General features: G+C 47.4%; 1 protein-coding gene across 1 annotated transcript; it reads right to left on the minus strand.

Annotated features, from left to right (window-relative positions):
- Positions 1–37: 37 nt before the first annotated feature.
- On the minus strand, positions 38–12,468 carry LOC118639252 (cytochrome P450 2B11-like). Its single transcript, XM_036275545.1, is given in 12 exon segments — positions 38–388; positions 2,443–2,584; positions 2,747–2,811; positions 2,814–2,933; positions 4,154–4,171; positions 4,174–4,291; positions 4,769–4,914; positions 4,917–4,944; positions 5,459–5,619; positions 7,368–7,517; positions 7,664–7,826; positions 12,132–12,468. Coding segments are annotated over 12 exon segments (1,620 nt in total). The 5' UTR covers positions 12,459–12,468; the 3' UTR covers positions 38–206.
- Positions 12,469–22,793: the final 10,325 nt, after the last annotated feature.

Raw genomic sequence — 22,793 nt, forward strand, 5'->3', positions numbered from 1 at the left:
GTCTTAGAAGAGCCGCAGCTCCATGGAAGGAGGCAAGACTGCGGGAGGGACTTTCTCACGGAGGAGGCAACCACGGAGGAACAAGGAGGACTGGCTTGTAGCAGATCTCTCCAATGCAGAACAGGGACAGAGTTAGGGGGCATTCCCTGCAGAGGTGGGGATACCTCCTGACCCTGAAATCCTTTGAGCTCCTTTCTTCCACCGTTTCAGCGGGGCAGGAAGCGGATCTGGTACACTGGGGGCAGTTTGGCCATTCCACTCTCCTGGGGTGTAAGGTCAGTGTCCTCAGGGGCCATGGGACTGGATACGGAGAAATTCTGGAGGAAGGTGGTGAAGAAGAGGAATAATTCCGCACGGGTGATGCCTTCGCCAAGACAACTGCGCTTACCTGTGGGCACAGAAGATCACAAATATGAACGCGGAGCAGATGCATATTCCTTTCCCAAAGCCCAGACACCTGTGTCCATTGCAACTGGTTAGCAAGGGACTAGCCCTTCACTTACAATTCAGGGTGGACTTTAAGGGGTTCCCAAACCTCTGAAACGATGTGCAAATCTTTTTTGTTGCTAATCCTCACCCGAGGATATTTTTTCCATTGATTTTTAGAAAGAGTGAAAGGGAGGAGGGACAGGGAGAGAGAGAGAGACATATTGATTGATTGCCTCCCACACATGCCCCAGCCAGGGCCAGGAATTGAACCTGCAACCCAGGTATGTATCTCTGACCGGAAATCGAAACCTTGACCCTTTGGTGCACAGGCCGATGCTCTAACCTCTGAGGTACACCAGCCAGGGTGGGGTGCAAATCTTTCATGCAGCTTTTTCCAGGGGAGAGTTTGTAGCTTCTGCTAGATTTCCAAAGATTCGGTTGGCCTCACGAAGTCTAAGTACTATCATCCAGTTGGATGTGTGTGTGTGTGTGTGTGTGCGCGTGCGTGCGTGCACGCGTGCGCACACATGCCTCCACATGTGTAATGTGTGCATATTTCTGACAACATTTGGAGAATTGTGAGGTTAAAAAAGCTAATACTTGTAAAAATTTTTAGAAGAGCACCTGGTCCAAACTAAGGATCCTGTAGGTGTAGTTGGTACTTGTGTGTTTTTTCCAGGTGTGTGTGGTGGGGACTGTGGGGTGAGTGTCTGGCAGTGTGTGTGATTGTTCATCTCTGGGTTGATTTCTTTCTTTATTTATTCACTTATAGTTGGTAGTCAATATTATTTTATATTAGTTTCAGGTGTCCAGTATAGTATATATATATAATTTACAAGGTGATCCCCCTATGAATCTGCTACCCATCGGACACCATACATAGTTATTACAATATTATTGACTGTGCTTCCTGTGCTGTATTTTACATCCCCATCAATATTCTCTAACTAACACCCTTCACCTTTTAACCCAGTCCCCCAAGCTTCCTCGCCTCCGGCAACCATCAGTTTGTTCTCTGTATCTATGGTCTGTTTCTGTTTCGTTCCTTATATCTGTTTTGTTTCTTATCTCAGCTTTGAGGAAAAAAAAACACCACACCATATTATCCATACATTTGTGATTGGGACTTATGCGCGTGAGGTAGGTCTATGGCTTCCATCAGATCCTCAGAGGTGTATGCCCCCCCACCTCCCATAGGTTATAAACTACTGGCTTGGAGAGAAATGAGGGCTAAGGGAGCCAGAAAGGGCAGGCAGACACCGAGAGTCTCCTCCATTACTTCGTCGGTTCCTAATCTGCCTGTTGATTGCCTTGAGAAGGCCATTTCTAGGATGGGCTTCTAGGAATTTCCTAACCCTTTCCAGTTGTTAGACACGGTGCCTGTGTGGAGGTATCTGGGGAAGAGGTCACACTTTTGGCACACCCAGAGTTAGGACACATGACCTAGAAATCCTCAGGGCAGGGCCCTGGCATTTCCCTTCCTGTAACTGGCTCCATGACCCACCTCATCCGAGAAAAGCCTGTTCCCCCATCACCGGGGCTGTTCTTCAGGCGCCTTTCGGTAGATCTTTGTCTCTAACTCCTTTGAGTTGGTTTGTCTTTCTTTCTGCCCACGGCAGCTGGCCTCAGTTTTTTGTTTGTTTTTGTTTGTTTGTTTTCTGTCTTCACCTCTGACAGGCACTGTTTCTCTGTCTTTGTGACTTGTCTGATGCATTATATTCAGCCCCCGTAAACCGCTGGGCCCGGAGCATAGCGCTCAACTGCTATCTTATACAGAGCTATAGAGAGGTAAACACACTTTCCCAAGGTCCAGCGTACCGAGGTGTGCCGTTGGGTTGTGATCTCACTCTTAAACCCCTTCTGGGGTTGTAGTGAGTATGGGATGGGATGATGAAGGTAAAGCAACTGGCATGTACTAACCGCTCAATAAACCAAAACCTCTCCTTGACGTCTCAAGGAGGAGGAGACACCTGCACTCTGGTGTGTGGGGAAGCGAGTGCAGATCCAGCTTACCTACGGAGAAGGGGATAAACGCGTCATTCTTCTTCAGCACCCCACTGGCATCCAGAAAGTGGTCAGGGTTGAAGGTGTTCGGTGTAGCAAAGTAACATGGGTCAAAGAGAGCGGAGTATAGGACGGGAAACACTACAGTGCCCTGAGGGATGATCATAAGATAAAAAATATTACAATTTCCTTCCCCACCCCACCCTGAAAACACACCATGAAACAAGAGGCCCTGGTGATAAAATAACAAGAGATCAAGTTTGGAGATTAAGGATCCCACACAGGGGAGATGTGATCGCCTGGCTGGCCTCACCTTTGGGATGATGCTCCCTCGAAATTCAGGGTCTCTGATGACCATATGAGGCATACCAAGGGGGCCAGGTCTGCGAATCTCTGAATCTCGCAGATGACTGCCTCAGTGTATGGCATTTTGGCTCGGTCATCGAGGGCTGGAGGGCGATGTGAGCCAATCACTCGATCAATCTCCTTGTGGACTTTCTCTGCACAGAAGAGTGGGACCAGTGAACCTCATTTAAAGGGGCATTTCAGTAGGGACACTGCTTTCTATGGGCCAATGAGCCAGGAAAAACTTACAGTGAAGTGTCAGGTCATTGACACTCTTCAGGATAACCTGCTTGGGGTGGGGGAGCATATTCTCACTTTTTGAAATCTAATGAATGTTAGAGATTCTCTCCCTATATGCACAGGGAAACACACACACACACCACAGTTTTGCATAAAATTTCAGATTGATAACTCGAGGCTATGAACCTGTCAAAATTGCTTCTCTAAGATGAGTGGAAATGAACTAATACTTGCTGTGTGTGTATTATAAATGAGGCACTGTGTGCTAGGTCCTCAGGAATATGACAGTGACATATATCAATAGATGAACCCGTGAACAACTGGATAAATAAATGAAGATATTATTCAATCAATTCATAAATGAAAAGACTGATGAATGGAAGAACATTATTTAATAAGTGTATGTATTTACTTATCAATCAGTAGATGAGTTAATAAATCATTAATTAATAAATGACCCATAGACAAATAAATACATAAACCTAATTAACCAATCACATGAATAAATGGATGGCTAAATTTATGGAAGAATAAGTGAATAAAGTTGGTGGAGAAATAGGTAGATAAAGTAATAAATGGATGGTGATTTGATGATACATGAATAAGTGAGCGAATTATACAATTAATAAATGACGAGGTAGAAGGTTAAGGATGAATTACTGACTGATGGAAGGATTAAGGAATGAAACCTAGTACATAGAAGGATAGATGGATGCGTGAATGAATGGATGGACGAGCCCGTGAATCAATGACAAATAGTTCATTCAATTAACAAGCGTTTCAGAGGAATAACAGGTGAATCAATTAATCCAAATAAAGAATGGAAGTGCATGTTCTTGGGCGAATCCGAGATAAAAGAATCTGAGCATACAGATCCATCAGTGGATAAAAGCACAGATAGATGGATAGATGAGTAGATGGATGGGTGAATCTTTAAGTGATCAGCGAAAACAGATTGGCAGAGTCTTCATCCATCCATCCACCAACAGGGCTGGCTTAGTTGGCAGCTCATTCAAACCTGCAGTGTTCCTGATTTAAGAGGGGAATGCTGCCTCTCTCATTTAGGCAGGACCCCTATTCCTTCTACAGCCAAAAAGGGATCGGAGGCCTGCCCTGGGTCGGCCGCCCTGTGCACCTGCAATGTGCGGGTATTGAGCATGAGCAGGAATCGTAGGAGAGAGTGGTGCTGCTGGTCTCTGCCCGCGAAAAAGAGCGAGAGCACGTTGTTGATGAGGTTCAGCTGGTGGAACTCGCTGTCTGGGTTGGACTTCTCCTGAGTTCAGAGGGGCAGGGTTCTCATCAGGGAGGCTGGAACCTGGCTGCATGTGCAAATCGCGGGCCCCCCACCTGTTTCTGGGTCTCTCACACCATTTGGTCCGTTTTACTTTTCTCTGTCCTCGGCATGTCCACCCATCTGTCTCTATCTCTGTCTCTCGGTTTGTCTTCATTCTGGCTGTTTCAGTCAACTCTTGGGCATGTTTGTCTCACTTTCTCTCCCAGCCTCTCTCTGCCTCTGTGGGTCTTTTCGCCTGTTGCCATGTATTTTGCTCCTTGTCCTGTATGTCTCCTCTCTCTCCTTCCCTCCCTGCTTCCTCCCTAGTTTCTCTCTCTTTTATCACCCCTATGTTCCCTTCCACATCTCCCCTCCCCTTCCCTCATCTCCTCATCCTCTGTTCTTCCATCCCTCACCCTCCTTCTCACCGCCCCCATCTTTTCCTACCCCGCCTCCATGCCCCTCTCCAAACCCCACTTTGTCCATGCGGAGCAGATAGGTGTCGATGAAGTCCTGGGGAGCGCTGGGGTCCAGGGTTTCCCTGTGCTTCTCCACACTGTGGGCAGTGAAGTCTTTGACTTCCTGCAGGTTTCTGTAGATGTGCCTGTGTGTGCCCGGGAATACTTCAAGAAGTTGGGGAAGAGCTCAAACACCTGCGGGAGACAAGGGGCTTTGAGGTCCTCCCGGGGCTGAGCTAGTGGTCACAGGAAGGGACAGCTCTCCTGGGCCCTAACCCTCTGATAGAGGGGACTCTGTTTCCCTGTTTCTCCTCTCTCTCTCTCTCTCTCTCTCTCTCTCTCACACACACACACACACACACACACACACACACACACACACCCTTTTCAACTCTGTCTCTGAGGATCTCTTTATCTCTGCCTTTATTTGGTCTTGTTTTCTCTTTCTTCTCTCTTTTCCTCTCCTCTCTCTCCCTCGAATTCTCCGACTGTTCTCCTCCTCCCTCACTCCCCTTTCTTCCTTTTAGTCTCTCAGGCCCTGTCTTGCCATCTCTCTCTCCCTCCAGCTGTCTGTGCCTCTGTCTCTCTCTGTTGTCCCTGTCCCTCTTCCAACCAGAAGCTACACTTCTGGGGCCCCAAAGCAGATCACCCCCTTTACCGTTCCCTGGATGTTCACCTTCTGCCCACCCTCCTGCACCCTCTCCCTGACCTGGCTGGGGAAGGAGCTGATGAGTGTGAAGGACTGGCAGGACATGTGCGTAAGCTTCAGAAATTCAGGGTCTTTGTAGGCAAAGCGTTTCCCAAAGACAATGGAGCATATGATGTTGGCAGTGATGGAGTGGCAGGTGAAGGTGGGGTCCTGGAGGGCTCCTAGGAGGAGGTGGCAGGTCAGAAGACATAGACTCAGATGCCTGGGGAGCACTTGGCTGCTGCCCCATCTCTGTGTGACTGTCCTTCATCGCTCAGTAATGATAAAGAAAACAGGAATCACCCAGCCGGTGTGGCTCAGTGGATTGAGCATTGTCCCATGGACTGAGAGGTCCCGGTTCGATTCCCGGTCCGATTCCCGGTCAGGGCGCATGCCCAGGTTGTGGGCTTGATCCCCAGTAGGGGGCGTGCAGGAGGCAGCCGATAGGTGTTTCTCTCTCATTTCAATGTTTCTATCTTTCTCTCTCTCTAAAAAAAATCAATAATCAATAAAAATGTATATATATAAAAAACATATATATACATATACACACACATAGATAGATAGATAGATAGATAGATAGATAGATAGATAGATAGATAGATAAAGAAAACAGGAATAACAGCTACCTCTCACTAGCCTGTATGATGTGCCAGGCCCTAGTCTAAGCACTTCCCATATTATCTTATTTAATTCTCACCTCAATCCCGTGAGGAAGGTGCAGTTCTTTTTCCCCATTTCATAGATGGGCAAACAGGGACGTTAAGTAATTTGACCAGGGTTACCCAGTGACTCATCATGGGGGCCAGAGTTCAGACCCAGGCAGCCTGGCTACAGAGGCTGTGTGGTTGGCCCCCCGTCGAGCCCCAGCTCTGACTCGGGGAACAGGTACAGTCAGGTCCCAGGGCCAAGGGGAGTGCAGTACAGGCGTGCAATCAATTGCATGTCAAAATTTAGAAGCTCTGCTCTCCCTGCCCTTCTTCTGTGTCTCCTCTTACTTCTTTGGTTCACCTCTAGGGATCTCTGGTGTTCAGAAAGTTGATCTGCACTTGTTTACTGACAACTGTATACTGGGCTAGTCCCTTGAAAGGGAGGGCGTGCTGTGAGCTCAGGAGTGCAGGGCATCAGGTGGGTGCGGTCCTCCTCTGTGGGTGTCACCCGTCCACCTTCTCTTGTTCCTCTGCAGACCCTTTTCTGAGCCTGTCTGTCTGTCTCTCTAACTTTCTCTGCCTTTGTTTCTTTCTGCCTTACCCAGTCTCCCCCACTCACTCTGTCTCTGTGTGTCTCTTTGTCTTGGTCCCTCCATCACTGTCTTTGCCTCCTTCTCTGTCTCTATGTCTGTGTCAGTCTGTTTCTGAGAAAGGACCTTGTTACCTTTATGTCTCATGAACAGCAGTTTCATGGAGAAGCCAAAAGCAAGCGGGTGCTTCTCTGACGGCCCACGCAACTGCAAGAGCAGGGAGCCCCTGTGCGCTCTCTGCCACCCAAGGAAGGGAAAACAGACTCCCTTGTTTCCCAGATGCCTGCAGTTTTTCTTTTCTCTCTTTGCTTTCCATCATATACGTCCTGTTTTGCTTTGATAGATACAACTGATCCATGAATCGGTTTCCCTGAGCACATGTAAGTAGTGTGTTAATATCTAAGTTCGCGTCATTGAGTTGTTCTTTTTTTTTAATAGTCAAGAGAAAAAGTGAGAAGAGTTGTTCTTGACACTATACAGCCCACAGCCCTTCTGGTGCCCCCATGAAACTCTCCTTCCCATCTCTGTTCATCTCCATGTCCTTGTCCCTCTGTCTGACGGCCTGTCCGGCTCTGTCTTTCTTCAGCTCCACGTCTCTGGCTCTGCCCACATACCCCTGTCTTCCTGTGGCCACGCACCCCGATCCTCTCTGTCTCACTGTCTGTCTTTCCTTCCCATCGCCGGGCTCACCCTGGGATTTCCGCAGCTCTTCCACCAGACACTGTGCCTCCTCCTGAATCCGCTCCTCCACACTCCGCTTGCCCATCCCAAAGTCCCTCATGGTGGCCAGAGAGAATCTCCGAAGGGCCTTCCGACGTTTCCCATTGGCAAACACCACACCTGGGGTGGAGGCAGGCACGGGTTGCAGAGGAAGTTAGAAGGAGACTCCGGGTCCCTCTTCACCCCTATTCTCCCTAACTAGGCTCACCTTCCCCAACCCCCACCCTCCATCCCTTGCCCCCTCTTGGTGCCTTTCAGGCCCTTACCATATCCTTGAAAGATCTGATCAATAACAGCAATTTGGCCCCGGCCAGAAAAGGCCTCAGCTTGGTCCACCAGGGCCTCCCGAATGGACTCTATCCCACGCAGTACGACCACAGGCCTTGACCCCAGGTACGCCGTGGAGACATCCCCGTATTTGTCTTGGAACTGCCAAGCATACCCACACCCACAGCTGTGAAGCCATAACAACACATGTAAACTTGGAATCAGCCTCCATCCCCAAACCCTTCATCTGTGTCTGCCTTTCCCCTTCCCAGGACCCAGCAACTAAAGGATTAACCCAAGACCGAGCCAGGGCCTGCATGATAGATTGGTGCCCTAAGTAGTACAGGTGGTTAAATATGTCTGCTATCACCCCTGCCATCTCCTTAAATCTGGCCAGATCTCCTTGGCATCACAACTAAAGGATTATCTTTTATTTAAATATTTTATTCTTTATTGCCTTTAGAGGGAGGAAGGGAGAGGGAGAAAGAGATAGAAACATCAATGAGAGAGAACATCGATTGGCAGCCTCCTGCATGCCCCCCACTGGGGATCGGGCCCACAACCTGGGCATGTGCCCTGACCGGGAATTGAAACGGCAGCCTCTTGGTGCGTGGGTTGACACTCAACCACTGAGCCACACCTGCAGGGTAGGATTATCTTTTTGTGGTTCAATTTCCAACCTGCTGTCTGCCTCCTGACACTTTCCCCAAAGAATTACACTGACCAACCCATTTGACAGACATGAGGAGAAATCAGTAGCCCTTGGGGTGATCATGAGATCTAAAAACATCATAACATCAGGCCCTGGCCGGTTTGGCTCAGTGGTTAGAGCGTCGGCCTGTGGTCCAGAGAGACCTGGGTTTGGTTCCCACTAAGGGCATGTACCTCGGTTGCAGTTTGTCCCCAGCCCTGGTTGGTCGTGCGGGTGGCAGCCACTCGATGTGTCCCTTTCACATCTCTCTCTCTCTCTCTTCCTCTCTCCCTCTCTCTCCCTCCCACTCTATCTGAACAAAAAATGGAAAAATGTCCTCAGGTGAGGCTAAAAATAAATAAATAAACAAACAAACAAACAAACAACATCATAACATCAGTACAGCCACTTTGGAAACTGCTCAGTGTATTTACTGAAGCTGAAAGTTCACATGTATACGCAGTGACTCATCAACTTTCAGGTACATGTCCAAAAAATGTGTACTTGTGTTTACCAAAATACAGGACAAGGAGATTCACTCTAACCTTATTAATAAAATGCTCACCACCATCGATATAGAATATATAGTGTTGTGTCCATACCATGGACTACTACACAGCAGTGAAAAAGAACAAACCACTGCTATACCCAACAACATGCATGAAACTCACAGGCGTAATGCTGAGTGAAAGTAAGAGGAGTCCATACGTGATAAATCTATTTATATGAAGTTGAAAACAGGTAACCTGAACCTCTGGTGTCAGGATAGCGGGAGGGTAGTGACTGGAAGGGTATCGGGGTGGGCCATGTTACTTATCTACATATCAATTGAGTGACTATGTTTGTTAGAAAATTCACTGAGCTGAGCACTTATGATTTGTGCACTTCTTAGGGTGATGTTAAACTTCAGTAAAAAGTTGACCTACAATCATAAAAAGTTTTAGTTTTTATGAAAAATCTCTCACAGTGATCTCTGCAAAGCCTCCTCACTGGTCTCTCTACCCCCATTCCTAGCCCCTCTACAATCATTTTACAATCTATTCATCCCTTCCCATCCTGAAGCCAGAATAATCCTATTAAAATGTAAATGAATATCACTGACCTGCTCCAAGCCCTCCAGTGCTCCCATCTCATTGAAAATAAAACCTGAAGTCTCCACCATGGTCCACACCAATCTGCATGATGTGCCCTCATCACCCTCTGCTTCTCCTCCCACTGGTCCCTTTTCTCACTCAAATGCTGCCTCCAGGTTGTCCCCCAAGATGCTGAATTGGCTCATGCTGCGTGATTCTTGCACCAACCCCTGCCTCTTTCTGATGCCTTCCCCCTGCATCTTTCGGGGTCTCTGCCCAGAAACAAAGCAGGGTTTAGACTTTTCCTCAGCATTCAATCTAAGGTAGTTTTCTCCACTTTTGAAAATAGCAACTGTGGGGTTGGAGGTTGGAAGATGGACGTTTTATAATCTTGTGTTAAGCACTCTCAACCTTGTGTTAATGCATTCTTGGAATCCTGGCCCAGGGGAAAACCTGTCCTGCCCAAGTATATTGGGTGTTTCATTTGCATGTGAATAAGGGTTTGTTATCTTTGGCCTCAAGGTCTCTTTCTGTAAAAACCAAGAGACAAAGCTAGGGTGTATGGTTTGCACTAATGCCATCTCAAAGAAATAATTTACCAATCTGCAAATAAATGGGACTGCATCCAGAGATCTGGAGCATTTTGCTCTCTTGCAAAGCTCCCTCTCACTCCAACCAGCATGTGCTTGTAGTTTCATTACGTTGCACCAATCCAGGCAGGCCGAGAGATGGCAAGCAACTCGCTTTATTTTAATCACAGCTCTTGTCTACCTAATATTTCTTATTTGTTTTATTTTCTTAGTTTTATGCCCTGTCCAATGCCATGCCTAGAATATTCCTTGGCACACAGAAGGTGCCCTGTAATGTACTATTGAATGAGTGAATAAATGAACGAGTGGATCAAAGTGACTGTCACTTAATGAGTATTTACTATACACCAGGCTCTATGCAATACCCCTTCTCATGCTCACAACACTTTTATGAGGGACACATTCTTATTGTCATATCTCATTTTACAGAAAAGACTCAATAAGGAACAGTTGAATCTGAAACACAAGTCCACGCCTGACTCTAGAAGGATTTGGCGCACATAAGGGAATGGGGGAGAAGCCATACCTTCCCCAACCCCTCCCCTCAAGACACCCACTAGCTCATGCTCTCTCCTTCTCTTTCTCTATTTCTCTCTCTCTCTTCCCCTTCCTCTCTCTTTCTCTCTCCACAAAGATGCAATAATAATGAGGGATCATGACACCCAGAGGATCCTTGGAAGGTCTGTGTAAAGAACTTTAGGGGTCTGAAACTCTCAAAATTTTATGCAAAGATGTGTGTGGATATTGGGAGGGATCCTAAAACTTTAATGAGATTCTCAAAAAATTGACTGATTCCCAAACTCTTAGACAACTTCAGGACACTGAAGATGAGAGACCTCCCTGCCGGGCCCCAGCTTCCCCTCTGTGAAGTCTCTGTTGTGTGGCGGTGGACAAGTACCTTCTTGGAGCTATGCCTCGCTGCTCCTACCCCTAACGTGGGGATAGCACATCACCCATTTCCCAGGATTGTTGTAAGCAAGACCTGATGATTTCCCACGACAATATAGGTAGATCCCAGCCACATAATTTTGAAGAAAGAAACTAAGTCCAGCCCGGCCAGTGTGGCTTAGTGGTTGAGCGTCAACCCATGCATCAAGAGGTCACCAGTTCAATTTCGGGTCAGAGCACATGCCCAGGTTGTGGGCCCGATCACCAGTGGGGGGCATACAGGAGGCGGCCAAGCGATGTTCTCTCTCATTGATGTTTCTATCTCTCTCCCTCTCTCCCTTCCTCTCTCTCTCCAATCAATAAAGAAAAAATATTTTTTTAAAAAAAGAAAGAAACTTAAGTCCAGGAATTTATAGAATGATACATTGAAGACAACAAAAACTAAACCACACATACTTGGGGCCTCCACCTACGTGACAGAATTTTTTTCTCTATTGAAAGCAAAGGTAGTGACAAGCCCGAGATTCAGGCATGTGTCACCATGTTGGGGGAGGGGCAGTGAGCCGGGACCACAAAGCAGGAGGCAGCTGGAATTACTGTCTGCTCCGGATCTCCCACTGGGAAGTGGGTTCATGGTGTGGATTACAGTATGAACGAATGAACAGACAAGCGTGCACTCACGCCTGGAGAGCAGTGACACAGAGCCTAGTAAATACTCCGTAGTGTCAGCTGTTACGTGTAGCGTGTTGATGGTCGTTATTGGTAAGCCCTTTGCACCTGGCCCCCTGCTCGCCCCCTCCTGCTTTGTCCCAGCATTGACATGAACCAGACTTTCCCTTCTTTTGTTGATAGAGGAGAAACCAATATGACTGATGCCAGGGCTCCCTTTTCTCTCTCTCCAGGGGTGGGCAGGCACCCAGGAACTTGACAGAAGGTGGCGGAAGATATGAAATTCTACACCCGTGGCTCCTACCCAGAAACCTCTTCACACCCACTTGTCCACTCCAGAGACTGTGACCACACACTTCCCCTGAGCAAGATGCCTCTGACTATCTGACCACCATCCACCATGCTTCAGCCTCGTTCTTCTTACCCACCCACCTTCACACACACACACACACACACCCCCGCCCTGAGCCTGGAACAATGCCTCACTCCTTCTGGTGAGGGATCCCCAAGTCCAGAGACTGGGAGCACCCTCAGACCCCATCCACCTGCACCTCACCTTCAGGAAGGATTTGAGTAGGCCTCTTCTGTCCATCTGCAGAAAGTTCCCAAAGAAGGACAGAGGGCGGGGGCCTGGTGGAAGGCGCCCAGGTGCCTTTTGGTGGCCCTTGGTCATGAGAATCAAGAGTCCTATGAGGAGAGCAAGTAGGAGGAGGACGCTGAGCTCCATGGTCCCAGTCTGACGACCTTCCAGTTGGCTGACAGTCTCACTCTGGGCCTTTATCCTGAGTCTGCCTCCCACTAGGTTATGTAACCTCACCCATTCCCCACCTTCCCTCTTGTCAGTGTGCAGGAGCGTGAACTTGAAAGAGTGTACTGGGCTCATACCTCCTGCCCAGAACCTGTTCTCTCCCTCCCTCCTCCCTCCCTCCCTCCCTCCCTATCTCTCCCCAGATGTTGGCAGAGACGCTGCTGTGGTTAGCAAGGTTAGCATGTGTGCCCATGAGAGCACCCGTGTGTTTATTTCGTGGGTGTGGGTGAGCTGCACTGTCCGCTTGAGGCCTCGTTTGCATGTCCTCTAGCAGGAGCCCGTGCCTGCTTGTGTGTGTGCTTATGTGATTTTTATAGGTTTGTATTGTTGTAGACGTGCTGATGTGTTTCTGTGTATGGGTCTGCATGTGCTTTTGTATGTATTTTTCATGTGTGAGGGATTATATGTATTTATACGGATTCCTATGTGAAGGGGGTTGGCTTTTGCATGGTGGTGGCGGCGTGTCCCTCCGTGTGAATCTGAGTGTGCTTGTGTGTTTGTGCGCCTCCAAGCTCCTGTGTTTGTATGGCCTTCGGGTGCTCAGTGCTCAGTGTCTATCTCCAGACCCCCTTCCTTCACCTTCTGTTCTGTGACAGCCACAGATGGAGTGATGGGAGAAACAGAAGTGGGGAGAGACACGAACTGGTGAGACTCAGAGGTGAAGGGGGTAGATGGTGACAGACAGAAGGACTGAAGCCTGGTGGGGGGGTATTTGGGTCCTCAGACTGCTCTGACTAGGTCCAGGCGGTTGGTTCTCTTTCTGCCTCTGGCTCTGTGTTCACCGTGCAGGCTGTTCCTCTGATCCTCTCCGGTAACCTGTGTGCGCGTCTGCCTCTCCTAATCTCCGTCTCAGTGTCTCTGTTTCCCCCTTTACAGTCAGCTCCAGAAGTGCAGGACGATCCAGTTTGATTGATGGCCACTGGGCTGGTGCGCTAAGCCTCTGGCAGGCTCGGTCCCTATTTGCCAGATATGTGAATGAGTGTGTCCATGTGCACCTGTCGTGGGCTAAGCCTGGCTTTCTACCTCTCTGTGTGTCCTGCCTTTAAAAGGGAATGGGGGAGGGGGCCTGACCGGTTTGGCTCAGCAGTTAGAGCATCGGCCTGCGGTCCAGAGAGACCCAGGTTTGGTTCCCGCTAGGGGAATGTACCTCGGTTGCAGTTTGTCCCCGGCGCTGGTTGGGTCGTGTGGGTGGCAACCACTCGATGTGTCTCTTTCACGTCAATGTTTTTCTCTCTCTCTCGCTTCCTCTCACTCTATCTGAACAAAAAACGAGAAAGTGTCCTCAGGTGAGGATAAAAAAAGGGGGGGGGGAATGGGGGGGCCCTGGCTGGTTTGGCTCAGCGGTTAGAGCATCAGCCTGCAGACCAGAGAGGTCCTGGTTCAGTTCCCGCTAAGGGCATGTACCTCGGTTGCAGTTTGTCCCCGGCCCTGGTTGTGGTTGTGTGGATGACAACCACTCGATGAGTCCCTTTCACGTCGATGTTTCTCTCTCTTCTCTCCTCCTCTCTCTCCCTCCCACACTATCTGAACAAAAAATGTCCTTGGGTGAGGATAGAAATAAAATAAAATCAATAAAGAAAAAAAAAAGTGAAGGTCAGAGAAGGAAGGATCTCCTGCAAGGTCCCCAGCCAACTGTGCAACAGGGAAGGGCCATAGCGACCAAGAGGAGGTGGAAGTCTTGGATCAGAGCCCCGCGCTTGTAGACATTCCTGCACATGTTTCTTTCATGCCCTCCTTGAGATGGCGACAAACACCGGGCACAAAGGAGGCGGGGCCCTAATCTTCTGAGAAACTCTTCTGGAACTGTGTTCGGATGCCTCCCCGCTCCATGTACCTGCTCTTCCTGCCAAGACAGTGCTTCCATCCGGCCAGCCCCAGAACACCCCCGGTACTTCTCGTGCCTTCTATGGAGGAATCCTAGCCCTGTCTATATGGTCCTGATCAATCCCTTTCCCCTCACTGTGCCTCAGTTTCCTCTGCTGTAAAATGAGAGTGTGTGGGGCCATGCAGAAGGGCGTAGATTGAAGTAACTGTCCTACATTAAAAAATCTGGACTAGCCACTTGCTAGCTGTATGACCTTGAACAAATGTTTCTTTGTTTTTTATCATCACCAGAGGATGTTTATTGAATTTAGAGAGAGACATTGATGTGAAAGAGAAACATCAATGTGTTGCTTTCATTCTTCTGGTGAGAGCTGGCCACATGGTCTCATCGACGTCCTACTAACTGGAAAGCCACAACTCTGGAAGACAACACAGATTCTTGGTGGACAGCTGGCTCTGACAAACACAGCAGGGTTCTGGTCACGGAGATTCAATATTCAGGGTTTGTTTATTAACTCAACAAATATTGATTGGGGTAATGTGTTTCAGGCACTAAGTACTCAGAATTCAACCAGAAACCAAAGTTCCAGCCCTCATGGACCTTGAATGTTTGTGGAGAAGACTGATAATAAATACAACAGTCTCATTTCTATTTCAGTTGCAAATAGCAGAAACACACACCAGTTAAGAAAGCAACAAGGAAAACAAAGGGGCAGAGATTATCATCTCCCATAATTGGGTGTTCCATGAGTGTGTCTGGTTAGTAACTCTCTCTCTCTCCCTCACTTTCACTTGCACCCCACCTCCCTTGCATCTGTGCCCCTGTCCCCCCACCACTATGGCTTCATTCTGCCTCACTCACGTCTGTTGGTGGGAAAGATGGTCATTGACAATCCTAGTTTTACATAAACTCAGGAGAGACTCTGATTGGCTTTGCTTGGGTCACATGCCTATTCTTGGTCCAATCACCATGAGGTTACAAAGGTAGCAGCCAGAGCCCTTTGCTCACCCTTGAGAATGTTGGGAGGGGCAAGACAGTGTGATTGATGGCAAGACAGTGTGATTGATAGCCCAACAGGACCCGTTGTTGTGCAAAAAGTTCTTCAAATCACCGGGTCACCGGGTAGGGGAGGAAGTGAGTATGAGCTCTGATGATGATCAACAGTAGATCCTTCAGTCCTGGTCCACGATATAGAAGACCAGAATCAAGGCATACCCACTGACTCCTACACGTGGCTCAAAAATGCACCCTTTCAACACGAAAGCAACTCTCCCACAAGCTACCCAAAATTCATTTACCTTCCTCCTCCAAATAAGTGTAAGTCCTGTGCTAATGTCTAATCAAGGAACTCTGAGTGAGGTGTGAAGTGGATAGTACAGTGAGGGGTCAGTCATATCCAAAATGGATAACCAAGGGACAACTCAAACCACTGTCTATACACCGGTGTGGAGTTTGTTCATTGCCTACACCACAGACATTTCCATTCTCTTTCTTCTGACCGGAAGGGCCTGTGTCCCACAAAAAAAAAGTTTAGAAATACTTTCCCAGCATACCACGTGTCAAAGTTTTTAGTCAATGAGACATGCGGATATAGTGTTCTAAAAGTATGATCATTCCCCCTTAATAAAAAGAGAGTAGAATGTGGGGTAAGTTCTCTTAAAGTGCAGGGTGCCCTCTGATTTCTGTCTTTGGAGAGGGTTACTCAAGAATATGATGCCTGGGGCAATGGCAGCCACCTGTGAGCATAAGATGATGAGCCTGAGGCCTAAAAGTCATCAAACAGTCCCTGGCCAGTTTGGCTCAGCAGTTAGAGCAACGGCCCGCGGACCAGAGAGACCCAGATTCAGTTCCCGCTAAGGGCGCGTACCTCGGTTGCAGTTTGTCCCCGGCCCCGGTTGGGGTGGTGTGGGTGGCAAGCAGACGATGCCTCCCTTTCACATCAATGTTTCCCTTTCTCTCTTCCTCCCTCTCTCCCTCCCACTGCAAAAATGCAAACATGTCCTCGGGTGAGGATAAACAAACAAACAAAAAAGAATGAAGTAAAGTGGGTTTCTTGTTGCCTCATTGAGTTATTGAATAAGCTCTGGCATTGCTTATTTCCCAACCTATTGCTTTATAATATGATTAAATATTGTTATTGTCGATCCAAGATTCTTGCTTCACTGTGGAACCAAAGCGAAAAGGTAAACAAATGCCACCCCGGGAAGAGATTAGTGCATGATTCAAGGTTGCCGGGAACGGACAGTATGTACACACGGCTTGAGTGGCTACAGCCTTTTGTCAGAGCGAGAGGGGAGAGAGTGTGGAAGGCCCAGGCCCTGGCAATGCGTCAGTCCCCCAACCAGCGGCCCTGCTCCGCAGCCACGCCAGCCACCTAACCCGACACGCCGCCGCGCTTTGTGCTCGGGAAGGAACTGGACCTCTCCCGTGGATTCTGAAATTCAGAAATCTGCAATGTACAGATGATGTATTATAGCCTTCTAAAAAGAGAGAAAGAAAAAAGAATCTGGGGGCCTGCCTGAGGGCTGTGGACATGTGCATTTTCACCGAATCCGAAACAGGAAAAGATTCTCTCATGAGGCCATAAGCCCAGCACAGGCTAAGGGGGCTCCTTATCTCTTGGCGAGGAACTGTCCCCGCCCCAGGCCCATTCAAGTGCAGTTAAGCTGGGGTGGGAAGGCACTCATGAGACCGCCTTCCCCAACAGTTCTGCTACTGACAGCTAAAAGCGTTCTAGCTGCTAACACCTTGGCGGTGAGGGACCCCCTTTGACAGCCTGCATGGCTGCTGCTGATCCTCATCTCTGAAAGTTACTTCTCCACCGTGTCCTCCTTGTCTAGTCTGAAGGGGGTCTGGAGGAGGATTTCCCTTCTGGGATTGTGCCGCGTTACTTCTCCTGGTCTCTGGCTCTTACAATGGCCTCAATCAACCACAGGCCAGACTCAGGGTCTGTTTGGACAACTCCTTTAAATTAAGTCCACTTTAGGGAGATGCTTCAATTCTTGGGAATTCCGTGGAGGTTGTCCATAACACCAGAAACCTTGACAACCCTTGGTTCTTGATTCTGGATTGAGAGCCAGTCAGGTGCCTTGTGTAATCAGAAAAAGGTACCCCCTCTAGATGGATGAATTAGAAAAGGATATCACCCTGGCCGGTTTGGCTCAGCGGTTAGAGCGTCAGCCTGCGGTTCGGAGAGACCTGGGTTCGGTTCCCGCTAAGGGCACGTACCTCGGTTGCAGTTTGTCCCCGGCTCTGGATGGGTCATGAGGGTGGCAACCACTCGATGTGTCCCTTTCACGTCGATGTTTCTCTCTCTCTCCCTCCCACTCTATCTGAACAAAAAATGGAAAAATGTCCTCTGGTGAGGATTAAAAAAAGGATATCATTAGGGCAGAGCCATTCCCCAGTGAGCAAAGCTTGACAAGTATCCCTTGCTTTGAAAAAAGAAAGTCTTTTCCTATGATTGGATGCAGCCTTGCACCAAGGTACATGACTTGTCAGACAAAGTGTGAGCAAGATTGCAGTGACTGGCCCAGCCAGTGTGGCTCAGTGGCTGAGCACCGACCCATACACCAAGAGGTCGCCGGTTCAATTCCTGGTCAGGGCACATGCCCAGGTTGTGGGCCCGATCCCCAGTGGGAAGCGCGCAGGAGGCGTGTTCTCTCTCATTGATGTTTCTCTCTCTCTCTCCCTCTCCCTCTAAAATCAATAAAGAAAAAAATAAAAATGAAAGGATTGCAGTGGCCGTTCACCCGTTGTGCAGTGAACAACTTGCACACCGCACAGCCATTCACTCTTTGGACCCACCCTCGAAAGTCTTCCTCTCAGCCAGTCGTCAGAGCTGTAGGTCTCTGAGGGACGTCAACAGAGCTGGACTTACTGACAGATGTTGGTCATGTTTCTAACGGCTGGAGGAACCAATGGTGTCCATCAGGGCATCTCCAGGAGGAAGGCCTGGGAGATGTCTGCATTAATGTAAAGGCCAACTTGCTGTAACCTACAGATCCCACAATACAGTGGCTTAAATAAAAGAGAAGGTTCTTTTTCTCTTTGTGACCATCTGGAAGTAAGCAGGTTGTCCAAGATGGCAGGTAGCTCCCCTCCATGTGGTCAACTAGGGACCCAGTTTCCTTCAATCTTGTGACTCTGCCCTACATAGTTTAGTGGTTCTCAAAGACCAGCCCCCAGACCAGCAGCTTCAGTATCACTTGGAACTTGTTAAAAATGCAAAATCTTGAGTCCTCAATTCAGACTCACTGGATTAGGAACTCTGGGGGTGGGCCCAGCGATCTGTGTTTCAACAAGGCCCTCAGGTAATTTGATGGATGCTCAAGGTGGAGGACCACTATCCTACAGTGCTGTCCAAACCTTCATGGTCAAAGGGCAAGAAGCACTTTGTCCTTTTTGAATCATCCCTTTCTATCCAAGAGGTGGCCAGGATGGAAATCCTCTGGCTGTTCAAAGACCTCAGGCCCAGAAGAAACTTGAAGTCGGGGCATGCAACATGGTTTAAGAGGGCGAGGGAGTCCGGTCTAGCGTAATAGTTAGTGGTATCAATTCGGAAGACAGACCGCCCGGATTTAAATCCCCAAGTTGCCATGTCCCCATTGTGTGACTATCAAGTCCTCCTCTCTCAGCCTCAGTTTCCTCACCTATCACATGGGAAGCATTACCATATCCAGTTTGTGTATTCCTATGGGAATTCAGTATTATTATGTGCCTGGCATGTAATGAGCCCTCAAAATATTTGCTTAGTCATCTTAATAGTTTAATGTTGATGGGAGCCGCTATTTAAGTCTCGTATTAAAGGCTTTACCTACAATGGCACATTTAATCCTTGTGATAGGTGTATTTTACCGAGAGAAACTCATTTAATAAAGGAGGAAACAGAAGCAGACCGATAAGGTCGTGTAGATTATAGGTGATGGAATGGGAATTCTAACTCGGGTCTGATTCACATAGCCTCAAATCTTAATTACATCTCAAAAAAAAAAAAACTGGATTTCTAATAGTTCCCCAGTCTTCTAAGAAGAGTGTGTCATCTAGTGGCTGGAGGGCTGACCTGTCGTAGATTTGGATGAGGCTGGGCCAGAGGAGAAAGCTCCCTCTCTGTAGCCACTTCGGATTTTCACGATTGCTTAGGCAGGTGGGTGAATCCCCACAGGAAAAAGGAGGAACACTGGACCCAGAGGCAGATCCTGAGAGACAGGTGTCCAGAAAGAGGTGCACAAGATACTGCATCAGTCTTGCTACATCATTACATCACTGTGTCTAAATCATCCTAACAGCTCAGAAATTTATACTGTTGCCATCCTCATTTTAGAAATGCATAAAATAAGGCTCAGAGATAGTAAATGTCAACGAGGAAGAGACAACAGAATGTAAACTCAGGGCTAATCATCTGCACCTGGCTTTTTATGGCGCTGGGAGTCAGCGCCACCTAGTGGTAGCTTTTCTGAACTGCTGCGGGAGTAGAAAGAACAAAATAAAACCTACGGTACCAGCATTGACCATTGTCAAGCACTGTTCTAAATGCTTTACTTAGGTTTAATTTAAATTAACTTGTTTACTCCCTCCTCCTAACAACATTTTAAGGCAGGTAATTAATCATTAATAGCCCCCACCTCTCCCATTTTTTAAATTTTACTTTTCTGTCTTTGAAAACATTTTTTTTTATTACCGTGGAAGACTTGAAACATACACAAAAGTAGATATGATGATATATACACTATCCATTTTCAACAGTGATAAACTCAGGGCCAATTTTGTTCCATCTACACTTCTAACAATCCTCTCCCCTAAACCTCCCAAATCAGGATTATTTTCAAGCAAAGTCCAGACATTGTATCAATTTACCTGTAAATGTTTTCATTTTGTTATCTCTAAAAGTATCCCCATTTTACTGTCGCAGAAACTGAGACATGAAGAGGTCATAACATGACTGGGGTCACTTTGCAGATGGGTGCCGAGGCTGGATCAAGCCCATTGCCTGGTTCCGTTGTCTGGTTCCAGGGCCTTTGCCTTTAATTGCTGAGGTACCTCTGGAGTGTGGCATCACAACAGCAAAAGTCTGTCATTTCTTTCTTTTTTTTCTCCTCACCTGAGGACATTTTTGCATTATCTTCAGATAGAGTGGGAGGGAGAGAGGGAGGAAGAGTGAGAGAGAAACAGTGATGTTCCATCGAGTGGTTGCCACCCACACAACCCCAACTGGGGCCGGGGACAAACTGCAACCAAGGTACGTGCCCTTAGCGGGAACTGAACTCGAGACTCTCTGGGTCACTGGCCGACGCTCTAACCACTGAGCCAAACCAGCCAGGGTGCCATTTCTTTTTAAAGTTGTCAAAATGAGAAGCAATTTGACAGAATTGGAATACAAACAGTAGAGATAAAAGTTTCCTATCAATGTTAACCATACTGAAGTTGATAACTGTATAACAACTATATAAGAGAACATTTCTGTTCTTAGAAAATACACACTGAAGTATTTAAAGGTAAAGGGCCATGTTGTGTGTAATTTACCCTAAATAATTCAGGTAAAGTATTAGATAGACGAGAGAGAGAGAGCAAATGATAATGAAAATGGGTTCAAAGTTAAGGTGAATCTGGGTAAAGACTAAAATGGATGCTATTTGTACTATATTTGTTCTTGAAACTTTTCTGTTTGAATTTTTAAATTTCTCCAAAAAGTTATATTTTTAAAAGTTTAAATAATATTCCACTGAATGTATATACCACTGTTATGAACTGAAGGTCTGTGTCCCTCCAAAATTTATATGTTGAAATCCTAACCACCTATTCGATGGTATTAGGAAGTGGGCCTTTGGGAGTTAATCAGGTCTTGAGGGTGTAGTATACTTAAAACACACACACACACACACACACACACACAATTTCATTTATGTAAAAGAGGCAAAAGTGCCTGGCTGGTGTGGCTCAGTGGTTGAGCGTCGACCCACGCACCAAGAGGTTGCTGGTTTGATTCCCGGTCAGGGCACATGCCCAGATTGTGGGCCCGATCCCTAGTGTGGGGGCATGCAGGAGGCGGCCAATCAATATTCTTTCTCATCTATGTTTTTATCTCTTTCTCCCTTTCCCTCTAAAATCAATAAAGAAAAAAAAAATTTTAATGGCTATGAGAAGACCTAACTAATCTTTGTTTTGAATGGACAGATGTGTCCCAATAGGCTTTATCCCTGTAGTGGTTAGCATTCTCCAAAGCAGTTCTAAGAAAAAAGAATGAAGCTGGAGGTATCACTCTACCTGACTTTAAATTATGTGACAGAGCTACCATAATCAAAACAGCATGCACCCTGGCTGGTTTGGCTCAGTGGTTGGAGCGTTGGCCCACAGACCAAAGAGCCACAGGTTTGATTCCAGTCAGGGGCATGTACCTCGGTTGCAGTTCGTCCCCTGCCTTGGTCCGGGGTTGTGCGAGAGGCAACCAGTCTATATGTCTCTCTCACATTGATTTTTCTCTCTCTTTCCCTCTCTCTCCCTCCCTTCCACTCTACCTGAAGATAAAGATAAAATAGAAAAATATCCTTGGGTGAGGATTAAAAATAACAACAACAAATAAATAAATAATGACATTGGGGTTTTGATGGTATTGTATTAAATCTGTATATTGCTTTGGCTAATATAGCCATTTTAACTATGTTGATTCTTCCAATCCATGAATATGGAATGTTCTTCCATTTTATTGTGTCTTTTTCAATCTCTTAATAATACTTTGTAGTTCTCAGTATATAGGTCTTTCACATCCTTTGTTAAGTTTATTCCTAGGTATTTTATTCCTTTGGTGGCAATTACAAAAGGAATTGTTTGTTTTTATTTCTTTTTCTGAAGTTTTGTTGTTGGTGTAGATCTTCCAATTTAATAGGTTACATTTTGTTCTTTCACTGAAGCAATCGAAACTAATACAGCCAGGTATCAAGTCCCTGTGAAATGGGAGGATACTCGTCCCTGAGTGAGCCCTGGCCCCAACCTTCTCCCTTCCACACGTTTGCAGTGGATTTTGTGGCAACAAAGATTTGGGGAGTCCCTCTGGCTTAAACAGCCCAGACTCCCGAATCAGACCATGTCTGTGTCACCTCCTGGTCTTTGTCCAGACTCTCCCTGTCCCGGGTTCCCCTCCATGGTGGGATTTAGGGTTCAGTGTAGATCTAGGGTTCAGACTAATTGAGGCCTGAATCAGGACTCTGCTGATGTGTACTCTCCTGAAATGTCCACCAATTATGTGGGCTTGTCCAACCCCTGCCCCTTTGGGCACTGAAAGAGAATCCAAGCTGCTGTGGCATTGGGTTTGGGCTTCCCCTGAGTCATCTCAGCCATGACCCTACCTCTTGGAGAAATTTCTCAAAAGATTAAGACTGTTGCCATAGGTGTTTGTCTTCGAGAGAAACTATGCCAAAGTCCTTGGTATCAGAATGTCAACAGGGAGAGATTCCCACCCATGCCTCTGCCTTCCCCACCTCACACCTTGCACCTGCTATGCCCTGTGGATGACCTTGTGCAGGCCACTCCCTGATTCTGCCCCAGGCCCTTCTTTGCAAAACAAAGACGATGTATAAGGAGGTCTCTGC

The sequence above is a fragment of the Molossus molossus genome, unplaced genomic scaffold, assembly GCF_014108415.1.
Source record: "Molossus molossus isolate mMolMol1 unplaced genomic scaffold, mMolMol1.p scaffold_m16_p_21, whole genome shotgun sequence".
NCBI classification, from domain to species: Eukaryota; Metazoa; Chordata; class Mammalia; order Chiroptera; family Molossidae; genus Molossus; species Molossus molossus.